The sequence below is a fragment of the Cervus elaphus genome, chromosome 12, assembly GCF_910594005.1.
Source record: "Cervus elaphus chromosome 12, mCerEla1.1, whole genome shotgun sequence".
NCBI lineage: Eukaryota > Metazoa > Chordata > Mammalia > Artiodactyla > Cervidae > Cervus > Cervus elaphus.
Window position 1 is genome coordinate 91,457,786 of NC_057826.1, and position 18,651 is coordinate 91,476,436.

The 18,651-nt window shown below is 47.4% G+C and overlaps 1 protein-coding gene across 3 annotated transcripts in view; it reads right to left on the minus strand.

The window, feature by feature from the left end:
• The window catches only part of PDE8B (phosphodiesterase 8B), a 330,100-nt gene that overhangs the window by 242,860 nt on the left and 68,589 nt on the right, over positions 1-18,651 (minus strand). For 2 of the 3 annotated variants that reach the window (XM_043919991.1, XM_043919990.1), the window contains exon 1: positions 9,618-9,887. The exons of the other annotated variant lie outside the window; for it this stretch is intronic. In XM_043919991.1, coding sequence (XP_043775926.1) covers positions 9,618-9,641 — 24 coding nt within the window. In that variant the 5' untranslated portion in view covers positions 9,642-9,887. Of the gene's footprint in view, positions 1-9,617; positions 9,888-18,651 lie in introns of those variants that run through there. 3 annotated transcript variants of the gene reach the window in all.

Genomic DNA, 18,651 nt, shown 5'->3' on the forward strand with positions numbered 1-18,651 from the left:
TCCTCTTGAGTCTATTTTTACTTCAGCTGATGGAAGCTTTTCTGGTATACATTATGAGAGACCAGCAGTTGTTTTAATTCTGTAGAAGGCCTTGGCCAGTAGATCAGACAGTTGCTGCATAGTTAGACCCAGTGCGATGGTGGGATTTTCAGACCTGTGAAAGCAGTCATTGAAACCAGACCAACAATGCTGTGGCCCAGTGAATGGAAGCTCGCAGGAGCACCTCCGTCACACCAGGTGCATGTCAGGTCATGTGTTAGCCAAGACTGGCTTTCTCCTGCTCCTGGCGTGCCTCACTCTCTCTCTCTTTCTCTCTGTCACCCCATTTATCAGATCCATTTCTGCAACCGATGATTCCATCAGTTCTCATCTGTCCACTGACTAGGTTCATTTACGTAGAGCAGTATTTTTCAGTTATGGGTCATGGTTTTTTACATGGGTCATGTAACAAACATTGTTTGTTACCACAACAAACTTTTCCCTTGAAAACTCTCTTATAGGTACTCAAAGGCAGGTTATGAGGAAAGGCTTCCGGGTGGGCCTTCAGCTTCACCCTGGCTCCCCTCAGTAACGTTATTCTCAATTCAGCAGCCGGCATGATCGCCCCAGCTTAGATCAGGCTCCATCACTCCCCCCTGGCTCAGAGTCTTCACAGCAGAGGACAAGGCCCTCAGTGACCCCTCTGACTGACCTCGGCTTCTGCCCACTGCACTGGCCTCCATGCTGCACTTTGGACATGGCAATACTCCTTCTAGGTTTCTGCGCCCACTATTCCTCCCTGCTTGGAGTGCATTTCCCGACCATCCGCACAGCTCGCTTCCCATTTCCTTTGGGACTTGGCTCAGATGTTACCTTTCCAGGGAGGCCTTCTCTGACACCCCAAGTGAATAAAGCAACAGTCCCTACCCCACCTCTGGGAGCCCTCTCCGGGTTCAGCTTCTCCCCGGCGCTCTCGCTCCCTCAGGCATGCTGACCGCCCTCTGACTTCTTGCTTTCTGTCTCACGCTCTCATTCTTTCCCCTCTCCCCACACCAGAAGGTAAGCGCCAAGACGAGAGAAACAGTGTCTGGCACCTGCGTGATGCTCAGTAACGACCTGTTGCACGCGCACTGGAAACCTGCTCCTTTAATGGAAGAGAAGTCAGAGGGGAGACACAACCACTCTCGGCTACATCCTCCTCTGCTGCCCACAGCTCTCCCTGGCCTCCAGATCTTGCTCAGACAGAAAAAGAGAGAAGTTCCGCAGACGGGTGTATGAGGTAGGGCTTCGGGCAGAAATAAGAAGGCCAGCTACATGTGCGTCAAGACAAGAGGCCGCTCAGTGTTTGACGCAGGTGGGGAGGATAAGCCAGTGGCCCTGGGCTCCCTGCCTCCCTCCTGCTGCTGGCTACACTTCCCACCAGGGTTTTCTCAGCAACGGACTGCCTGAACTGGCACAGTATGACAAGATACTGGTTCTCTCAGCCCTCAGGCCGCCTGTGCAGGGCCTGGAGCAGACAGAGGCTTGTCCACCACCTCCAGCATTCCAGACAACATCACCATTGTTTTCCTTGTGCTGTGATGCAAAAGGGTTGGGACATAGTGCTTTTTCTCTTCCCCCAGGCAGCCTTCCCCTCTTCTCCTTCCATTCTGCTCTCCCACATTCCTGCTTGTTTTTCTCTCTTGTGCAATCCCTGCAGCTATGGGATCTTTTTTGCTATTGCAGAGATCCGCTGGGCTTCCCAGGTGGTTCAGCGGGTAAAGAATCCGCCTGCAGTGTGGGAAACCCAGGTTACACTCCTGGGTTGGGAAGATCTCCTGGAGAAGGAAATGACTACCCACTCCAGTATTCTGGCCTGGAGAACTCCATGGACTGTATAGTCAGTCCACGGGGTCACAAAGAGTCGGACAGGACTGAGCAACTTTCACTTTCATGGGGGTGCTATGGCCTTTCCAACAGAATGGATTCCTACAGCATGAGTGACTGCATGCTAAGAACTTCTGGATTCCTACAACATGAGTGACCGCATGCTAAGAACTTCTGGATTCCTACAACATGAGTGACCGCATGCTAAGAACTTCTGGATTCCTACAACATGAGTGACTGCATGCTAAGAACTTCTGGCACCTGCTACATGAGAAGACCTGAAATGCCCTTCCTTAAATGGAGAAGCCTGCTCAACAAAAGACAGATGGTGAAAATACCTCAGCGGGCACTGTCTCTTAGGAAATGTCATTCTGAGATAAAACTGAGTTTTTCCTCTTTGAGACATAAAAATGTGTATTGTTAAAGGATGCTCCTCGGGCAGAAATGCCATTCAACAGGTGGTTTGCCAAAGAGGCTCATAGTAAAGTCTACGCTGATATTATTCATATTAGTCTTCCTCATATCACCCCACCACCAGCGAGGGCAGGATCCAGAATTCCCCAACCTTCTACCTGGGTTACTGAGGAGATCTTTTATGCAGTTTTTGAAAACAGAGGAGATTTGATGAGGTGCTGAATTTACCTCTTCACGTTCCATTCTGTTGCAAGGAAGATGGCCTTGAATTTTCCCTTTAAAAATGCTAAATGGAACTAGTAAAAGAGCCTAGAAACATAAAAATCATTTGTTTTCCTATTATTTAGTCAGCCATGGCCTCCTAACACACGTTCAAGGGTAAAGAACTCACACAGTGTTAGTGTGGTTTTGAGGTCATTTTCTTAGCAACATGCCAACCGCTCTTGGGGATGCTGTCCACAGGTTTCACTCAGGAGCACTCAAACTTGCAATGGAGGATGCTGGCTGGTCATGTGCTTTAGATGATTGTTTTTTCACCCACTTATACTTCTGTTTATTTTTCCTAATCATCTAGGGAAAACTTTGAAATCTTTTTCAAAGATCAAAACCGGGGCTGGGATTAGAGTAAGATGACTGGTTGCCATTTTAAGAAGGTACTCACTCTCAGACGCTGGCCCTGTATTTGAAGGCCTCCTTAAATTTTGCAGCCGAAGCTCCTCACCCTCAGGGTCACACAAGTGACTCTGTCACCAATCTGGAGGCTACAGACAACACTTTGGTCAAGGAATGTGGATGCAGGGGAAATTAAAGCTTGTGAGGCAGAAGATCTAGGTTCCAGACCTCTCTTTACCACTTTTACCATATTCCAGAAGGGGATGACAGAGGACAAGATGGTTGAATGGCATCACTGACTCAATGGACATGAGTTTGAGCAAGCTCTGGGAGATGGTGATGGATAGGGAAGCCTGGCGTGCTGCAGTCCACGGGGTCGCAAAGAATTGGACACAACTGAGCGACTGAACAACAACAATCAAATCTAAGATAACACTGATTGTACAAAACACCATCACTTTATGTACCATTAAGAAAAAGAAATGCTGCCTATTTAATTATGACATAATGGCATGCTGCTGCTGCTGCTGCTGCTGCTAAGTCGCTTTAGTCGTGTCTGACTCTGTGCGACCCCATAAATGGCAGCCCATCAGGCTCCGCCGTCCCTGGGATTCTCCAGGCAGGAATACTGGAGTGGGTTGCCATTTCCTTCTCCAGTGCATGAAAGTGAAAAGTGAAAGTGAAGTCGCTCAGTCGTGTCTGACTCTTCATGACCCCATGGACTGCAGCCCACCAGGCTCCTCCGTCCCTGGGATTCTCCAGGCAAGAGTACTGGAATGGGTCGCCATTGCCTTCTCCCATAATGGCATAATAATAATCTTATAAGATACAAGAATTGGTTCCAGTAGCCTCTCACAGCCTTGAATTTTTTCAACTATACTGAGGGATTCGGCAATTTCTCCTGCCTTTGGTTTAGTTACTTGACATAATAGGTAATCCTCTTGCATATATATCAATAATAAAACATAAATCTAGCTCAATGTACTTGTGGGTATCTCTTCCATGTTAAAAGCATTTGGCTTCTACTTTGCAAAAAAAATCAAAGAAAACTGAAATTGCATCATTTCTCCAATGACAAATATTTTGCTTTATCAATATCAAATTTATGCACCCTGCTCTATTCCCTAGGCTCTCTGAATAACCATGTAAACAATCATTTGTTTTAATGCCAAATCACAGTGTAACCTTTTTGAAATCACCTGAATCAATAATTAGACTCAAGATATATATCATCAACAATGCACCTATCTCCACTGAAAAGTTGAAAATATCAGAAGGTAATACTTAGTAGATGCATTCACAGGCAATGACAAGTACATCACAACCACTGCCTGGGTCAGCAGTTGATAAGGTGCTGCCCTACCAGCAGGAGCGGTCACAGATCCAGATGGGTAATCAGTTCACAACACCCTTGAGTTCCTAGCTGTGCCCTTCCTTAGCTTCACAGTAGGACACAGGACAGGCAATACAGAACATACAGTATCTGTGGTCTCATAGGCAGGCCAGCAACCACTCCTAACGCAGATCTGGCCTTGGCCTTCCTCTACTTTCGGGGGATGCACACAGTTGCTAGAGATGACGTGTATGGTTCAGCTCCAGAGAAGCCACTGCCTTGGTTTCCCGTTGGCCTCCATATTGGTCTAGTCCAGTAGGCCCAAGGCCACATGACCACTCCAAGCTCTCCTAGTCCCAGGGTGGTCCCAGGAATCTAGAGTCTCACAATAATCGAGACAGATAATTCACCCCAGGTATAGAGCAATCCACAACTATCTTAACTCCTTATGTTTCCAATGAAAAGTTGCGGTGAGAACATAAGTCTGAGGTTATCTTCTCAGGCAGATCAATGGGAAAATGTTTCTAACACTCAGGTACCATTGACTGTAAAACACACCCTGGTTCCAGGGGCATTAAAGTGGGCAAGAGTACATCCCAGAAAAACCGAAATGCTGCTTTCACATTTAACACTTTAATTGCCAAGCTGGGTGTCTCAACTGAAATGGGGATATCATCTTAATGGGCAATTTGAGGGAATGGTCTCTGGTGTTGCTTTTCAGCTATCAGATAGAATCGTGAGCCTGTGACTTCAATGTGTGTGAGCTGTTGGACTTTTACAATGGTCATTGAATGACTATGAGACCATAGCACGCACACGGAAGCCCTGGGAACTCCAGGAGCAGAGCCTCTGGGTTGTCTGTACACTTGGGTACAGGCTGGGGCAGACCACACTGAGCCCGAAAGGCTCCGTGAACTTCTGAAGTTGCAAAGTAATCAGAGTCCCATTTTTGAGCCCCCCTAGTACAGGCCACGGAGAAGGCAATGGCACCCCACTCCAGTGCTCTTGCCTGGAAAATCCCATGGACGGAGGAGCCTGGTGGGCTGCAGTCCATGGGGTCGCTAAGAGTCGGACACAACTGAGCGACTTCCCTTTCACTTTTCACTTTCATGCATTGGAGAAGGAAATGGCAACCCACTCCAGTGTTCTTGCCTGGAGAATCCCAGGGACAGGGGAGCCTGGTGGGCTGCCATCTATGGGGTCGCACAGAGTCAGATACGAATGAAGTGACTTAGCAGCAGCAGCAGTATAGGCCAAGTACTTTACATACATTATCTCATTTAATCGGCACAGTAACCCTGTAAGGTTAAGTATTACTCTTCCCATTTTACAGATGATAAAACTCTGCTGGTGAGTGATGGTGCTGGGATTAGAAACCCAGGCAGCCTGCTTCAGGATGCAAGCTCTTAATCACCACGCTTACCACCTCCTACCTATAGTCACCTTGTCTCACATGAGATTCAATGCCATTAATAAAAGATTACTTGACACAAGTAGCAATACTGGACCCCTTTAAAGAACACCCAGGGAATTAAAAAAAAACAAAACACATTTTTTTAGGCAATGGGGGAGGATGTGATGGGAAAAGAGAGAGGATTCCGTGACGTAGCTTCAGAAACATATTGTCCTTCTCAAATAAAAACAGGTGACAACACTCAGTATGTGCCATCTGACAGAGAGTGCGTTATGGAATGAACTGTGTCCTGCCAAATTCACAGGCCAAAGTCCTAGCCCCAAGTACCTCTGAAAATAACAGTCTGTGGAGAGAGGTCATTTAAAAAGGTGATTAACATTAAATGAGGTCATTAGGGTAGGTCTTAATCCAGCAGGACTGATGCCTTTACAAAATGAGAGTAGGACACCGATTTGTATGTAAGATAAGGCAAAGCTGTATCTCACACTGAAATCCTCAGAAACCTGGGGTACCAAAAATGGGTATTTCAGGAGTTCATGTGCTATCAGGTAAATCCATACTAAATTCAGGGTTTTGAAGTTAAAAAAAAAAAGTCAAATATGGACAATTTTATTTGTTCATCCTCTAACTGTATACATTTGCAGAAAAGACCTTGAAACCAACAAGTCCTACTAACCCTACTTTACAAATGATACACCTAAGACCCACTCAGACACACTAATTCATCAAAAACCCGAAAATGTGTTAAAGCAAGAACTGGATGCCAAACCAGAAATTACATTTCTTTTTGTGAACACAAGTAGGCAGTATCTATTAAAAAATGCATACTAAATAATAACCATGCTCTTTCATATAACAATTTCACTCCTAGGAATTAATCTACCAGAAATATCTGAACAGGTGTGCAGAAATATATAAATGTGAAGACCCACATTGCTAGCCCCATACGTGATGTGAAAATTTAGAAATAATCCAAGTGCCGACTCACAGGGAATTGGATGAATGAACAATGATTCATCCATCTATATGCAAATCTATGTACTATAGTTAAAAAAGAAAGAGGTCAGCTTCTGCTCATATTAAAAGATGCCCAAATCATATTAAAAGCAAGAAAACATACCTAGAAAAAGAAAAACAAACTCATAAAATGTTTATTAATATCTGTGCACTGAGGGGTATAAAGTAGCCAACACTCAGTAGGTACTTTTTTCCCTCCCCACCTCTCCCATCTTACACATCCCTTGGATTATTGCAAATGAACCCAAGGAGCTGGTCCAGCTCTACTGCCTACCAGCTGGGTGATCTCAGGCAAGAAGCTTCAGTTCCCCCACCAGTAGGTTGAAAGAAATTATAGCACTTCCTTCAGAAGTTGTTGATAGGATTCCATGAGACTACGTACATAATGTGCTTAGAACAAGGCTTGGTGGATAGTAAGTGCTTAATAGATAGGCACCATTATGGTAATGATGATGTTATTCATCTCTGGAACCTGAAGAAACAAGGTTTCCTTAATTTGTGTTGTATTTACTTTTTTTTAATCTCCTTTAAAAAATTATCTTGTAAGAAAACATAATAAATCATGCTGCTTATTTTCCTTACTGAAATTAAATAAAAAGGCAGTGCTTTTTAAGGCAGTGCTTACCTCAATAAATTCTAGCAATATTAGGCATTCTGATATTTAATGAATCCTCTAAAGACAATTTCACTATTTCATTACTGAAGTAATAAACTGCTTTTCTGAGAAGTTAATATTAACAGGGTCACTCCTAGGTAAATAAAAAGTTTATCAGGTATAACCCAAGGTGCCTCCATGAAATACGCAGTAGACCCATCCCTCTTTTACTGAAGGATCAGTTTGGGTGTTCTCTACTCACTTAGGTTAATGGGGTGGTTATGGCCAAGGTCTTTCAAATGCACAGAAAGAACCGTTTATGCAACCATGCTGCTGCTGCTGCTAAGTCACGGCAGTCTTGTCTGACTCTGTGCGACCCCACAGATGGCAGCCCACCAGGCTCCCCCATCCCTGGGATTCTCCAGGCAAGAACACTGGAGTGGGTTGCCATTTCCTTCTCCAATGCATGAAAGTGAAAAGGGAAAGGGAAGTCGCTCAGTCGTATCCAACTCTTCGCGACCCCATGGACTGCAGCCCACCAGGCTCCTCCGTCCATGGGATTTTCCAGGCAAGAGTACTGGAGTGGGGTGCCATTGCCTTCTCCTTATGCAACCATACTCTGACTTAAAACAGGACTTTCTATTTGAGGTCCTTCCCAGGGCATTCTAAGTATTAACTAAACCAGCCAGGCTTATTTCCACAGATCTCAAACCTGAAAGATTTGCGCAGCTCTATAAACAGAATAGAATTCAAATACAGTTCACCCACAGTTCTGATTCTGATCCAGTATTTCTTTGGACCATGTATGCTCTGTGGAACCAAGTACAATCTAGACTCCAAAGAACCAGTGAGCATGGGAAAGCTACCAGAGCGTGGCAAATTACTGTTAGAGAAACTCCCAGAATTAAAGGATCTTTTTGAGCCTTTTGTGGTAGCTGAGATGCAGACAGGTTATGTGTCTTGCCCCAGGCTTCACAGCTGGTACAGGTGGGGCTGGAACTCAGGGAGCAGGCTTCCCAATAGCGATGCTCTTTTCCCTGCTGGAGAATTACTGTTCTGTTTTGCTTCTTGGAAAACTGAGCCAAGTTAAAATAGCTCATTCAAGGTCAGAGGGGCAGTCAAGTAGAACTTGTGATGCTGACCAGCAGATTATACACTCCTAGAGGGCGGGCCCTCTGCCCCTCACCTACCCCCTCGGGCCCTGTGTAAATGTTTTGGTTGACACAACACTTGAGTTTAGAGGAAGTGTCTCTCCTAGGTTTGCACTACGTGTTTCACTTCAGGTTCTGGCACACGCGCTTCAGTTATTATCGGAGCAGGCACGCCCCCCAGTGTCCCGACCCAGCGGGCCGCCAAGGTTGGGGGCGGGGGCCGGATAGCCACCGGTGGTCTTGCAGCCCTAGAAACTCGAAACTCGCCCAGAGCAACTCCTCAGCGATGTTTTTCTGGTTTTGCCAATCTGGAGACAGTAAACTGTTGTCAGATTGAGCCGGAAGCAGAATGGTTGGGCACGCCAGCCTTGAGGGTACAGAGGCGCCGGCTGAACGCTGAACACCTCTAGCTAAGCTGTTATAAAGGCTAATGCAAGCCTCGCCTCCCACAACATTCTAGGGACCGTGTCCACTTGATCCCGGGAACTACGTGCACTTTCAGGTGACACTCCCACGCCCACCAGGACCGCCCCCTCCCCACCCGAAGTTCCGGGAGGCAGCTTCTGCCTTGGTCCAACGCCTCTCCTGCACCGGACCCTTCTCACCCGCACTTTCCTCCAGCCCACAGTGTGAGCCCCTTCTCTGAAACTACATTCCATCTCCCCCACCGCAGGCTGGTGGTATAAACCTCACGGCCGGTCCAGGTGCCCAGCGAGCGCGGACCCGGGAGCTGGGCGCGCGCGCGCGCGGGTGGGAGTGGGTCCCCGGATCCTGGAGGGCGCCCTCCACCCAAGCCGAGGGCTGGGGCGGCAGGGGTTAGCTTTCCGGGAGGGATGGCAGCTACGCAGCCGCTGGAAGCACTCAGAGGAAGGCAGGGACACCGCGATCGCCCAGAGACGGCGTGGGAAACTCGGGGCGCAACAGGAGTCAGCGCCACTGGCCCGACAGCGCTACAGGTCAGCTCTTGCCCAGGGAAAGCGCCACACGGACGCAGACGCACTGCTGGTGGGTAATTGGGCTCATTTGGAATTATAAACCGGACGGTTACAGCAGACTATCGAGGCGCGCCCCTCCTGGGAAGGAAGAAGTTGGGCACCGGTACACGGAGAGGCCGGAGAGGGAAGAAGCCCCTCCGGAGCTGCAGGGTATCCGAAACGGGTGCAGGGTCAGCTCTGGGCTCGGGGTGGTGGGAGGGGGCGGCTGGCCGGACTTGCAGATCCAGCGCTCGGGGCTCACCTGGCCGGCGTTCGGAGGGTCCATGCTGGAGGCTGGCGGCTGCCGGGCGCTCGAGAGGTGCCGGTGGCCCGCAACGCAGCCCCTCACAGAGGGCACAGGGCGGCTGCACCCCACACTCGGGCCTCCCGCCCCGCGCCAAGGGGCCGGTCCTTCCGAGGGACTCTGGCCGCGAGCCTGAGCCTCTTTGCCCTCACTCCCCAGGCAGGCCTGCAGCCGGCGAGTGCCTGGGTCCTAGCGCCCCTCCCGGGTGTGAAGCCCGACTTGGAGCCTGCTCGGCGCCCCCCCGCACCCCCCACCCCCCGCCCCAGCTATTCCGGCCACTCGAGGGGAGGTAGGGCTAGGGACCAGCGCTGCCCAACCTGGCGCTTCTCAGGACTGGGAATCTGGACAGGGAGCCTCTTTCTCACCACGCCCACCCTTCCCATTTTCATCTCCATGTGCTTCTACTCCCCAAGAAAACACTGAAGGATCAGATTTGCCTCCTTCCTCACTCAAATCCGTGTACACTATCATTTTAAAGAGATTCTGTCACGGACAGCAGTCATGACAGATCATAGATGGTTCTTCCTCAAAGTGAAAGGAAGACTTCTGTATTCAAATGAATTTGTAAAGGACACCCCACTATGTGTCTGTTTGGGGGGGGGGGGCGGTAATGGGGTGTTGTCCTTCAGCCATAACTGTGGGGACAACTTACCAACGTGAGTCAACGTGGATCAAGACAAAGGTTCTGCTCCCCTTCCTGCCTCCTCCCCGTCTGTTTAGGGAGCTGGAATCAAAGGCCTGCGCAGATATGGTGAAGCTTTCAGAGACTTTGAAGAAGTAATGAATCGAGCCCAGTTAAATGCTTCAGCTGTAAATAAGCCTGGCCTCCAGCTCCTGGTTATTATCACATCTGCCCCATACCTGGCTCCTCTGGTGGAGGGATGTCTAACAAAGACCTAGGGAGCATTTACAAAAGCCTCTCCTTTCTCAGCTGCCCACAGGGCTGAGTCAGTTCAGTTAAAACCAAGATCAACAACAGTGATCTTTTCCTGCTGACTTCCTCATCCAGAGAGGCTGATGAAATTTCGAATGGCAGAAAAGGAAAACAAGTCATCTTTAGAAGTAAAACCTATTTCACAGGACATGGAGAGAGACAAAAAGAAGTATTATTACTTGGGCATTAGCCATGATCATAAAGGCCAACCATGAGCCATGAGAGCAGGATGAATATAGCCTTTCATGTCTTTTTTTAAAGAGCTCAAAACCCTTTCCCTCAAGAGCACTCCTCTCTGTATGGACTGACTCTAAAATGATCTCCAGTTATCCCCACTTCCTAATGTACATGCCTTTGAGGACTCCCCACCCCTTGAATGTCAGGGAGCTTGTGACTTGCTTCATATCCATTAAGTATGGCCAAGGTGATGGGATGTCTTTTCAATGACTATGGTACTGTCTTGACAGGAGATGCCCTCTTCTGCTGGTTTTGATAAAGCAATAGCCATGTTGGGGAGGCCCATGTGGCAAAGAACCAAGGGGCCCTCTGGCCTAGAGCCAGTAAGAAATGAGGCCCTTAGTCCAACAAGCTGCAAAGAACTAGGTCCTGCCAACAACCAGGAAAGCCCAAAAGTGAACCCTCCCTTCGTTAAGCCTTGAAATGAGACTGTATCCTCAGCTAACACAGAGGACCTGTAAACCCACGCTTACCTTCTGACCCACAGAAACTGCGAGATAATATATGTGTGTGTTTAAGCCACTCAATTTGTGGTGGTGTGTTATGTACAAGAGCAAAACTAATACACTCCCTCCGTCCACAGATGGAAATGTGAGGCAAAGAAGATTAGGCAGAAGAGTTAAGGTCACTGAAATCAGCAGCATAATCTATCATCATTTCACTGTCATAGCCTGAATAGACAAGGAAGGGTTTCCCAGGTGGCTCAAGTGGTAAAGAATCTGCCTGGCAATGCAGGAGACGCAGGCAGGGGATGTGGGTTTGATCTCCGGGTTGGGAAGATCCCCTGGAGGAGGAAATGGCAACCCACTGCAGACCTTGCCTGGAAAATCCCATGGAGAGAGGAGCTTGGCAGGCTATAGTCTGTGGGGTCTCAGAGGAGATGGACATAACTTAATGACTGAGCACAAAGACAGGGAAAAGCAGAACAGCTAAGGCATCTGAAGGTGAAAGGGCAAGTTCAGGTTGGGACTTGAAGAGGGGTAAAGCAACACATCTTGGAGAAAGTCTGAGGCAAAAATAACCCAGCAGGTAAAAGGACATCTGAAGAATTCAGGGTAAGTCAACCCAAGCAAAAAGAACAAATAAATATCTTCAGAAAGTAAAGTAAGAGGAAAATAAGAAAAACACTAACAAAGAGATAAGGAAAGGTAAAGGCACCAAATCCTCTGAATCTCTTTTCTCGTTATTAAAAAAAAAAAAAAAACACCAAAGCCACATCCTTCACTCCTGGAAGTGTGGGGGAGTTTCCAGAAGAGCTGCTCGAGAAGTACTAGCAAGCCAGTAGCACACAGTACGGGCCTGTGCCAACTAGCAGGTTGTCCGCTGTCCCCAAGATACTGCATAAAAACGGAAGGTGTCTCTAAACCATCAGCCAGCATTGAGGGTCCGCACGTATTTGTGAGCTTTTCAGTGTCTTTAGACACCTAGTGTTAAAAGTTTTCTACCCCATCTCAGCTATAATACAGAAAAATTGAGGCTAACACTTAACCCTCTTTTATACCTAGAAGGGTATTATGGAGTGATGTGTGATTTTTAAAGAGAGGAAGAGAGAGGGAGAAAAAGGAAAGAAAGAAGGAAGGGAGGGAGGGAGGGAAGAGAGGGACAGGGAACTAAAGCAAAGGGAAGGAAATGAAGAAGGGAAAGAAGGGAGGAGAACCTAAAGCACAGAGTTCCCAGTCTAGCGGAGGAGGGCTGAGAAGTCTATCACAGCATAAGAAAGCGCTGTTCTCACACTCCCATTGCCTACGGGACATCTCCACGAAAGTTCCACCCACATTTCACAACAAAAATGTTTCTGAACCAGGAAGCATCCATCTCCCCACCGAATCTGAGTCCCGGTGGTTAATTCCACTAACGCCTCTCCCAACTCAAACCATAGCCATGAGGCTTCCCTCCCTCTCTGTACCAACCAGCCACCTGTGGGGTCATGGCCCGTCCCTCCCTCGGCACCCTGCGGCCAGGAGTGATACACTGCCTGCCTCTCCTAAGCTAGGTGAGCAGCAAGAGGCAACATGGGATGATTTAACTCAGAGGGGTCAGAGTCCAGCCTACCCACTGCTCATGCCCATAATGTCTCCTCCACCCAGATTTTACACAGCTCGTCATTTCCTCTAAGTCGTTTTTTTCTTTTTTTTTTTTTTTCTTTTCTCTAATTGGTCCAGCATGGCTCTATCCTAAAGTTGAAAACTGTAAATATTTCTACCTGTGGCAACTCTTTGTGCCTTTAAAGCCTTCATAAGACTGTGGATCTGACACTCCCTTCTACTCTGAAGAGCAATTTAACACAATGCTTACTTAGGAAGAATGCCCATTTATGGGGTAAAAGGAAATGGGCAGCAAATCCAATGGCACCCATTCCACAGCTGTGCCCATAGCTCGATGCGTCCAGCTGTTTCGAATATGGGAGAGAGCACAACAGCTTCCGGTTGGTTGTTGGCTGTTGGTTTCTGGTGGCCCCAGACTTGTGATGGGATCTGTTTCAGTTCTATAACCCAACAGGCAGAAAAAGACACTGGGAGAGTAGTAGAAAGCTGTTTTCCTATAGGGAATAAACGGAAGTCTGACCATGCATGAGTGGAAGAGCAGCAGTTACATATTAATAACAAGACTTTGATTCCGCCGATAAGGCTAAAACAAATGAGACACACCTTTTCGGCTTCTCTGAACATATCACTGGCCATTCTTTGAAGACTGAGGATGTTGATGGAGCTGACAAGCTGGAATTTATATGATTGCTAGAGTGTGAAAGACTAGTACTTTCAAGCTGCCTGCATTTGACAACTTCTGGAGAAACTAGGTCCATGGTTTACCTTCTATCGCAATATGCGCATTAAACTACCGTTGTAATTCTTCTAGCCAGTTGGTATACCACTATTCCATTACCACCACCCCTATCCTGAATGAAAGGAATACACAAACAGTAACATGACTGACCTGACAACAGACGAACAGACTCTGAGAGGTCACTTGGTATCACCTGTGGCCTCTCTTACTCTAAATATGTGAGTAGTTTCAGCCTTCCCTAATCATAAGGAAATCTCAGCCTGAATCAAGCAAAGCTCCCCTAAGAAAACACAACCCATCTCCTACATAATTGCAGACCAGACCTTCTTCAACCTGGATCCCTGCTGTCAGAAGGGCTCAAGTCAGAGACAGAGAGGAATAGAAAGTTTTGAGCAAACCTGTATCGTCACATGGACAGGCATTAGCTCTATGGCCTAAAGTTATAGATCTGCAAAGATTAAACATGGACTAGAAAGTTGAGCTTTATCAGTAAAATCTCGCTCATCATTATTTATCAGCAGGAGGCCATAAGCATGACGTTGCACTTGAATCTGAAGAGAAGCCGCTGCGCCAAGTGGCTGCCACATATTCCTTTAAGTGTGTTTGAGACTGAGCCCCTCCTCCGATCTTCACTGATTCTTACACCCAGCACTGATGCTTTCAAACTGTGGGCCTAGAGAAGACTCTTGAGAGTTCCTTGGACTGCAAGGAGATCAAACAAGTCAATCCTAAAGGAAATCAATCCTGGACATTTATTGGAAGGACTGATGCTGAAGCTGAAACTCCAATACTTTGGCCATTTGATGCAAAGAAACAACTCACTGGAAGAGACCCTGATGCTGGGAAAGATTGAGGGCAGGAGGAGAAGGGGGCAACAGAGGATGAAATGCTTAGATGGCATCATTGACTCAATGGACATGAGTCTGAACAAACTCCAGGAGACAGTGAAGGACAGGGAAGGCTGGCATGCTGCAGTCCATGGGGTTGCAAAGAGTCGGACATGACTGAGCGACTGAACAACAATGGATGTATAAAACAGATTGAAAACAAGGTGAATCCATACTGCTTATGTCCTAGTGGAGGAAGAGACAATTACCATGAAAAAATAAAAGAAAGGACCATTTTAACATGAGCTGAAGATAATAAAACAAATTATTGCAATAGAAAGAGATGGATAAAGGTGACTCTGGGAGGTCAGAGATGGCTTCTGTGGGAAGGGATGTTTGAACTGACACTTAGATTATCTCAAGGAGCTGGGAAAGCAAAGATCTGAGGGAAGAGGATCCCAGGGAGAAGAACAGCAAATACAGACTCCTGAAGGCCTCACAAGTTTGGTAAGTTCCAGGAAGAGACAGGCCATTGTGGGGATGACCAAGTGAGACAAGAAGCCTGGTGATGGTGTTAAGCAGAGAAGAAACATGATACAATTTGCTTTTTTAAAAGATCCTTCTGGCCACTGTGTAGAGAATCTGTTCTAGGCATTCATAGGGCAGCAGGAGGCTGCTGGAGCAATCCGAGTGAGAGGCGGCGATCATGGAGGAGAAAGCAGCAGACAGTAGAGACAGTCAGGTTGGGGCTGTAGGCACCAGGACTCGGGACGGAGTGCCCGTGGGGAGTGGAGCGAGGAGAGAGGAGAGACAGCGACACCCCTAGGTTTGGGGCCTGGGCAGTCAGGTGGACAGTGGACCCATTTACTCAGATGGGGAAGGGTGAGGCAGGGGCAGGAAAAGAATGGGTGGGAAGTCAAGAGCTCCGGTTTGACCCTGTCAGCTCCAGGCTCCACAAGACATCCAAGTGAAGATGAGAAGCAAGCCACCGGATCTCTGAGTCTGGAGCTCAGGAGAAAGGTCAGGGCTGGACTCATACGTGTGGGAGTCATCTGGGTGCAGCTGCTACTGTTAGCCCTGGGGCCAATCACCAGAAAGGGTGCAGAACCACAGGCCACGTCCGCCAACTCACTGAGGTTCCACAGAGGATGCCAGCAAAGCAGCCAGGCCCCGGCTGATAGGAGGAAAACCCATGCAAAGAGGAGGAAACTATATAAACCAACTTGTCCACTGATATGAAGAGTTTATGGAGCACTTCTGAAAGATTTTACGCAAGGACTAGACGTGCAGATTGGCACATTATAAAGATAAATTTGGGGGTGGAGGCAAGCACAGGTTGCAGAAGGCTAACGGAGCCAGAGAAACCATTAAGAATAATCCCAAAGAGCAGAGGAGAGTCTGAAGTAGAACACTGGCATCAGGAATGGAGAGGAGGGGGAGAATAAGAAAGAAGCCCGGGGGCGCAATAGGACTTGGAAGCCAATGGGCTCTGAGTGGGTGGCTCTTGGACGCTGGTATGAACCACTAAGACAGGCAGTGGTTGGGCAAAAGCAGGAACTCTGGTGAGCGCGTCTGAGTCAGGGGTCAGAGGTGCCTGTGGAATACACAGAAGAGACGTCTACCAGCTAAGGGGAAACAGGTCTGCAGGTGACAGGAAATGCTTGGACAGGAGCTAAGGATTCAGGCATCATCAACATAAAGATGAGAGAGGAGGCTCCGAGCAGGAGAGCTGAGGATCTAGCCTTGAAGGTTTTCAAGAAGTGAAAGGAGAGAGAGAGCTGGATGTGGAGACTTGAGTGGATGGCCAGAAAGTAAGGTACCTGCCCTCCAGACAGATGTGGGTGCAAGCCCAACATCTTCCAGGCTAAGGCTGACAAAAACCCGAAAGACTGCAAGTAGAGAGTTACTCCCTAACAGAACTAGCGTTCTTCTAGAAAGTGAAATACAGCTCTACACACACAAACACAGTTAATCCAACAAAGCTTTCTGGGGTTGGATGTTTTATCTGCCTTTAAAAAATTAAGTGGAGGAGGTGGGAATAAATAAAAAAAAACAAAAACAAACAAACAAAAAAACTTCTATTTTCCAAATTTATCTAAGAATTAAAATGCAATTTAATCAAATTCTTACAACTATAGCAGGCTTTAAAAATGAGGGCAATATAGATGAAGTAAGAAGCATCTGCCCCTTAGATTTTGACCACTCTATTTCTTGTTTACCTTTCTGCTTCTCCTCCCCAACTTAAATTTTTCCTCCCATTACTAGTCATCATATTCAAGTAAAAGGCAAGAATGTACTGATTAAGAAAACTTCTGCGAATGAAGTGCGTTTGTAACAAAATCACCCATGTTTTAAAACCAGTCAACCACCTTCATAAATCAGGCAGATTTGTATTAACACATATCGGGCAGGTCCATAAGAACATTTCCAAGACCTTGGACCCTAAGTTCAGCGGCTAGAGGCTAAAAAAAAAAAAAGAAAAAACCAAACAAATGAACATGGATAAACAAATGAACTTCCTCACATACGTTCCATTTGTTTGCAAAGAGTTAAAGGTAGAATACTGATCCTCCAAAAAAATCCTGCAGTCAAGGAGGTTTGTCTAGACAGCCCCTAGCCTCCATTCCCGTAACTGTTCTCGCCTCTCTCCAATCCAGATACCTGCTTTGTGCCCTCCTGACCTCGGGGAGGAAGAAGGAATGAACCCTCCACTTGAGTTCACTGACTGGCGGATGGCACTTTGGTGTGAATGAATCTGAGACCAAGTGTTACCTTAGCCAGTAATGTCGGTTTCAAGACTTTGGCTTACTTACCTACTTACTGGAACTTACTTTCTTAGTTCCTTATTGGGTGGTTGGGGGAGAAGGCATGGGTAGATGCCAGCGACAAAGTAAACAGGTGGGACAATCCCTCAGGGCTCAGGCTGGCTCCGTCCAGCCCATGTAGGCTGCCACCCACGGCTTCCCCAGCGGCCCCCGTTCTGTGTAGCTGTCATCAACACTGTTCCTGTTTCACCTCTGCAGCTTCTACCAGACTAACTTCCTTGAGTGCTAAGACTGGATCTTATTTTTGCATTCCCAGACAAAAAATGAGCACTCGATCAATGTTCACTGAATGAATAAACGAATGAACGAACTGAGGTTGGGATGCAGAAGTTATAATGTTGTCCTTTTAAGCCGCCGGAGAAGACTGAAAGACTATCCTTTATCTTTCAAACACCATCAGATGGCCTTTGTTCCCTGGGAGGTGCTTTGACCTAAAAAGTACCAGAAGCAGGAAAACAAACACCGTCATCACCTGCTTCTTCTGGGTCTGAAAATGTTAGGTCCTGACCCTAACTCTGGGTTCTCCTAACCTAAGGAGAAATGAAAGGAGACCCACATTTATGTTGCTGGATATTCTTCATGTTTCATCCATCGTGTTATTCAGATAAATGGTTATTGGGGTCTACTAAGCTCCAGGCACACTGCTAGGTATGGAGGACTCAACGATAAAGAAACCCAGCCCAGACCCTGTGTCCACCAACTTCACAATCTGACTGAGTTACTATTTAGGGACCTGTCCCAGCCAAAGCCTCCTTTGCCAACCACCATTCACCTATCCATCCAATCTATCTTCTGTGTTTCTTAATTTTATACATTCCTGAGAACAACAGAGGGGTTTGGAACACATTTGTTAAATAAAGACTATACTAGTTTGGGTTGTTCTGCCATCATATTATCAAAGCTAAAAATATTAAAAAGCTAAAAAGGCTTGTGTTGGATAGCCTTTGTTTGCCCCTCCGGATGGGCTCTCCATCTCTCCTCCCCAACCCTGTGCCGGGGGAGGCTGACCTGTAGGGAATACATCACGGGCTGTCAGCTGGGTTCAGCCACGGAGGCACCAGCAGAGGATGGAGCAGGGCAGGAGTCATGTGTCTCCATGGCAGCATAGAGCTCTCTGAGTCCCAGCATCTGCTGCATCTCCAAGCCTGTTCCCATCTCCCCGGTGGCACATTACCATCGGCCCCTGGTGCTGACAGCTTCTCAGATCTTGCTAGCCCGTGGAAACTGCGTCATCCCTTATTGGGTCCCCGTGTCTGCCCACCAACCACACCTGTTGAGGACAAGCCTTCCTGTTTCCTGAAGGAACTCCAATACAAAGCCCATTTCTTTCAGCCTCTCGGGGTGGAGTCACAGATTCCTAAAGAAACAGGTCTACTCTCAGTCCG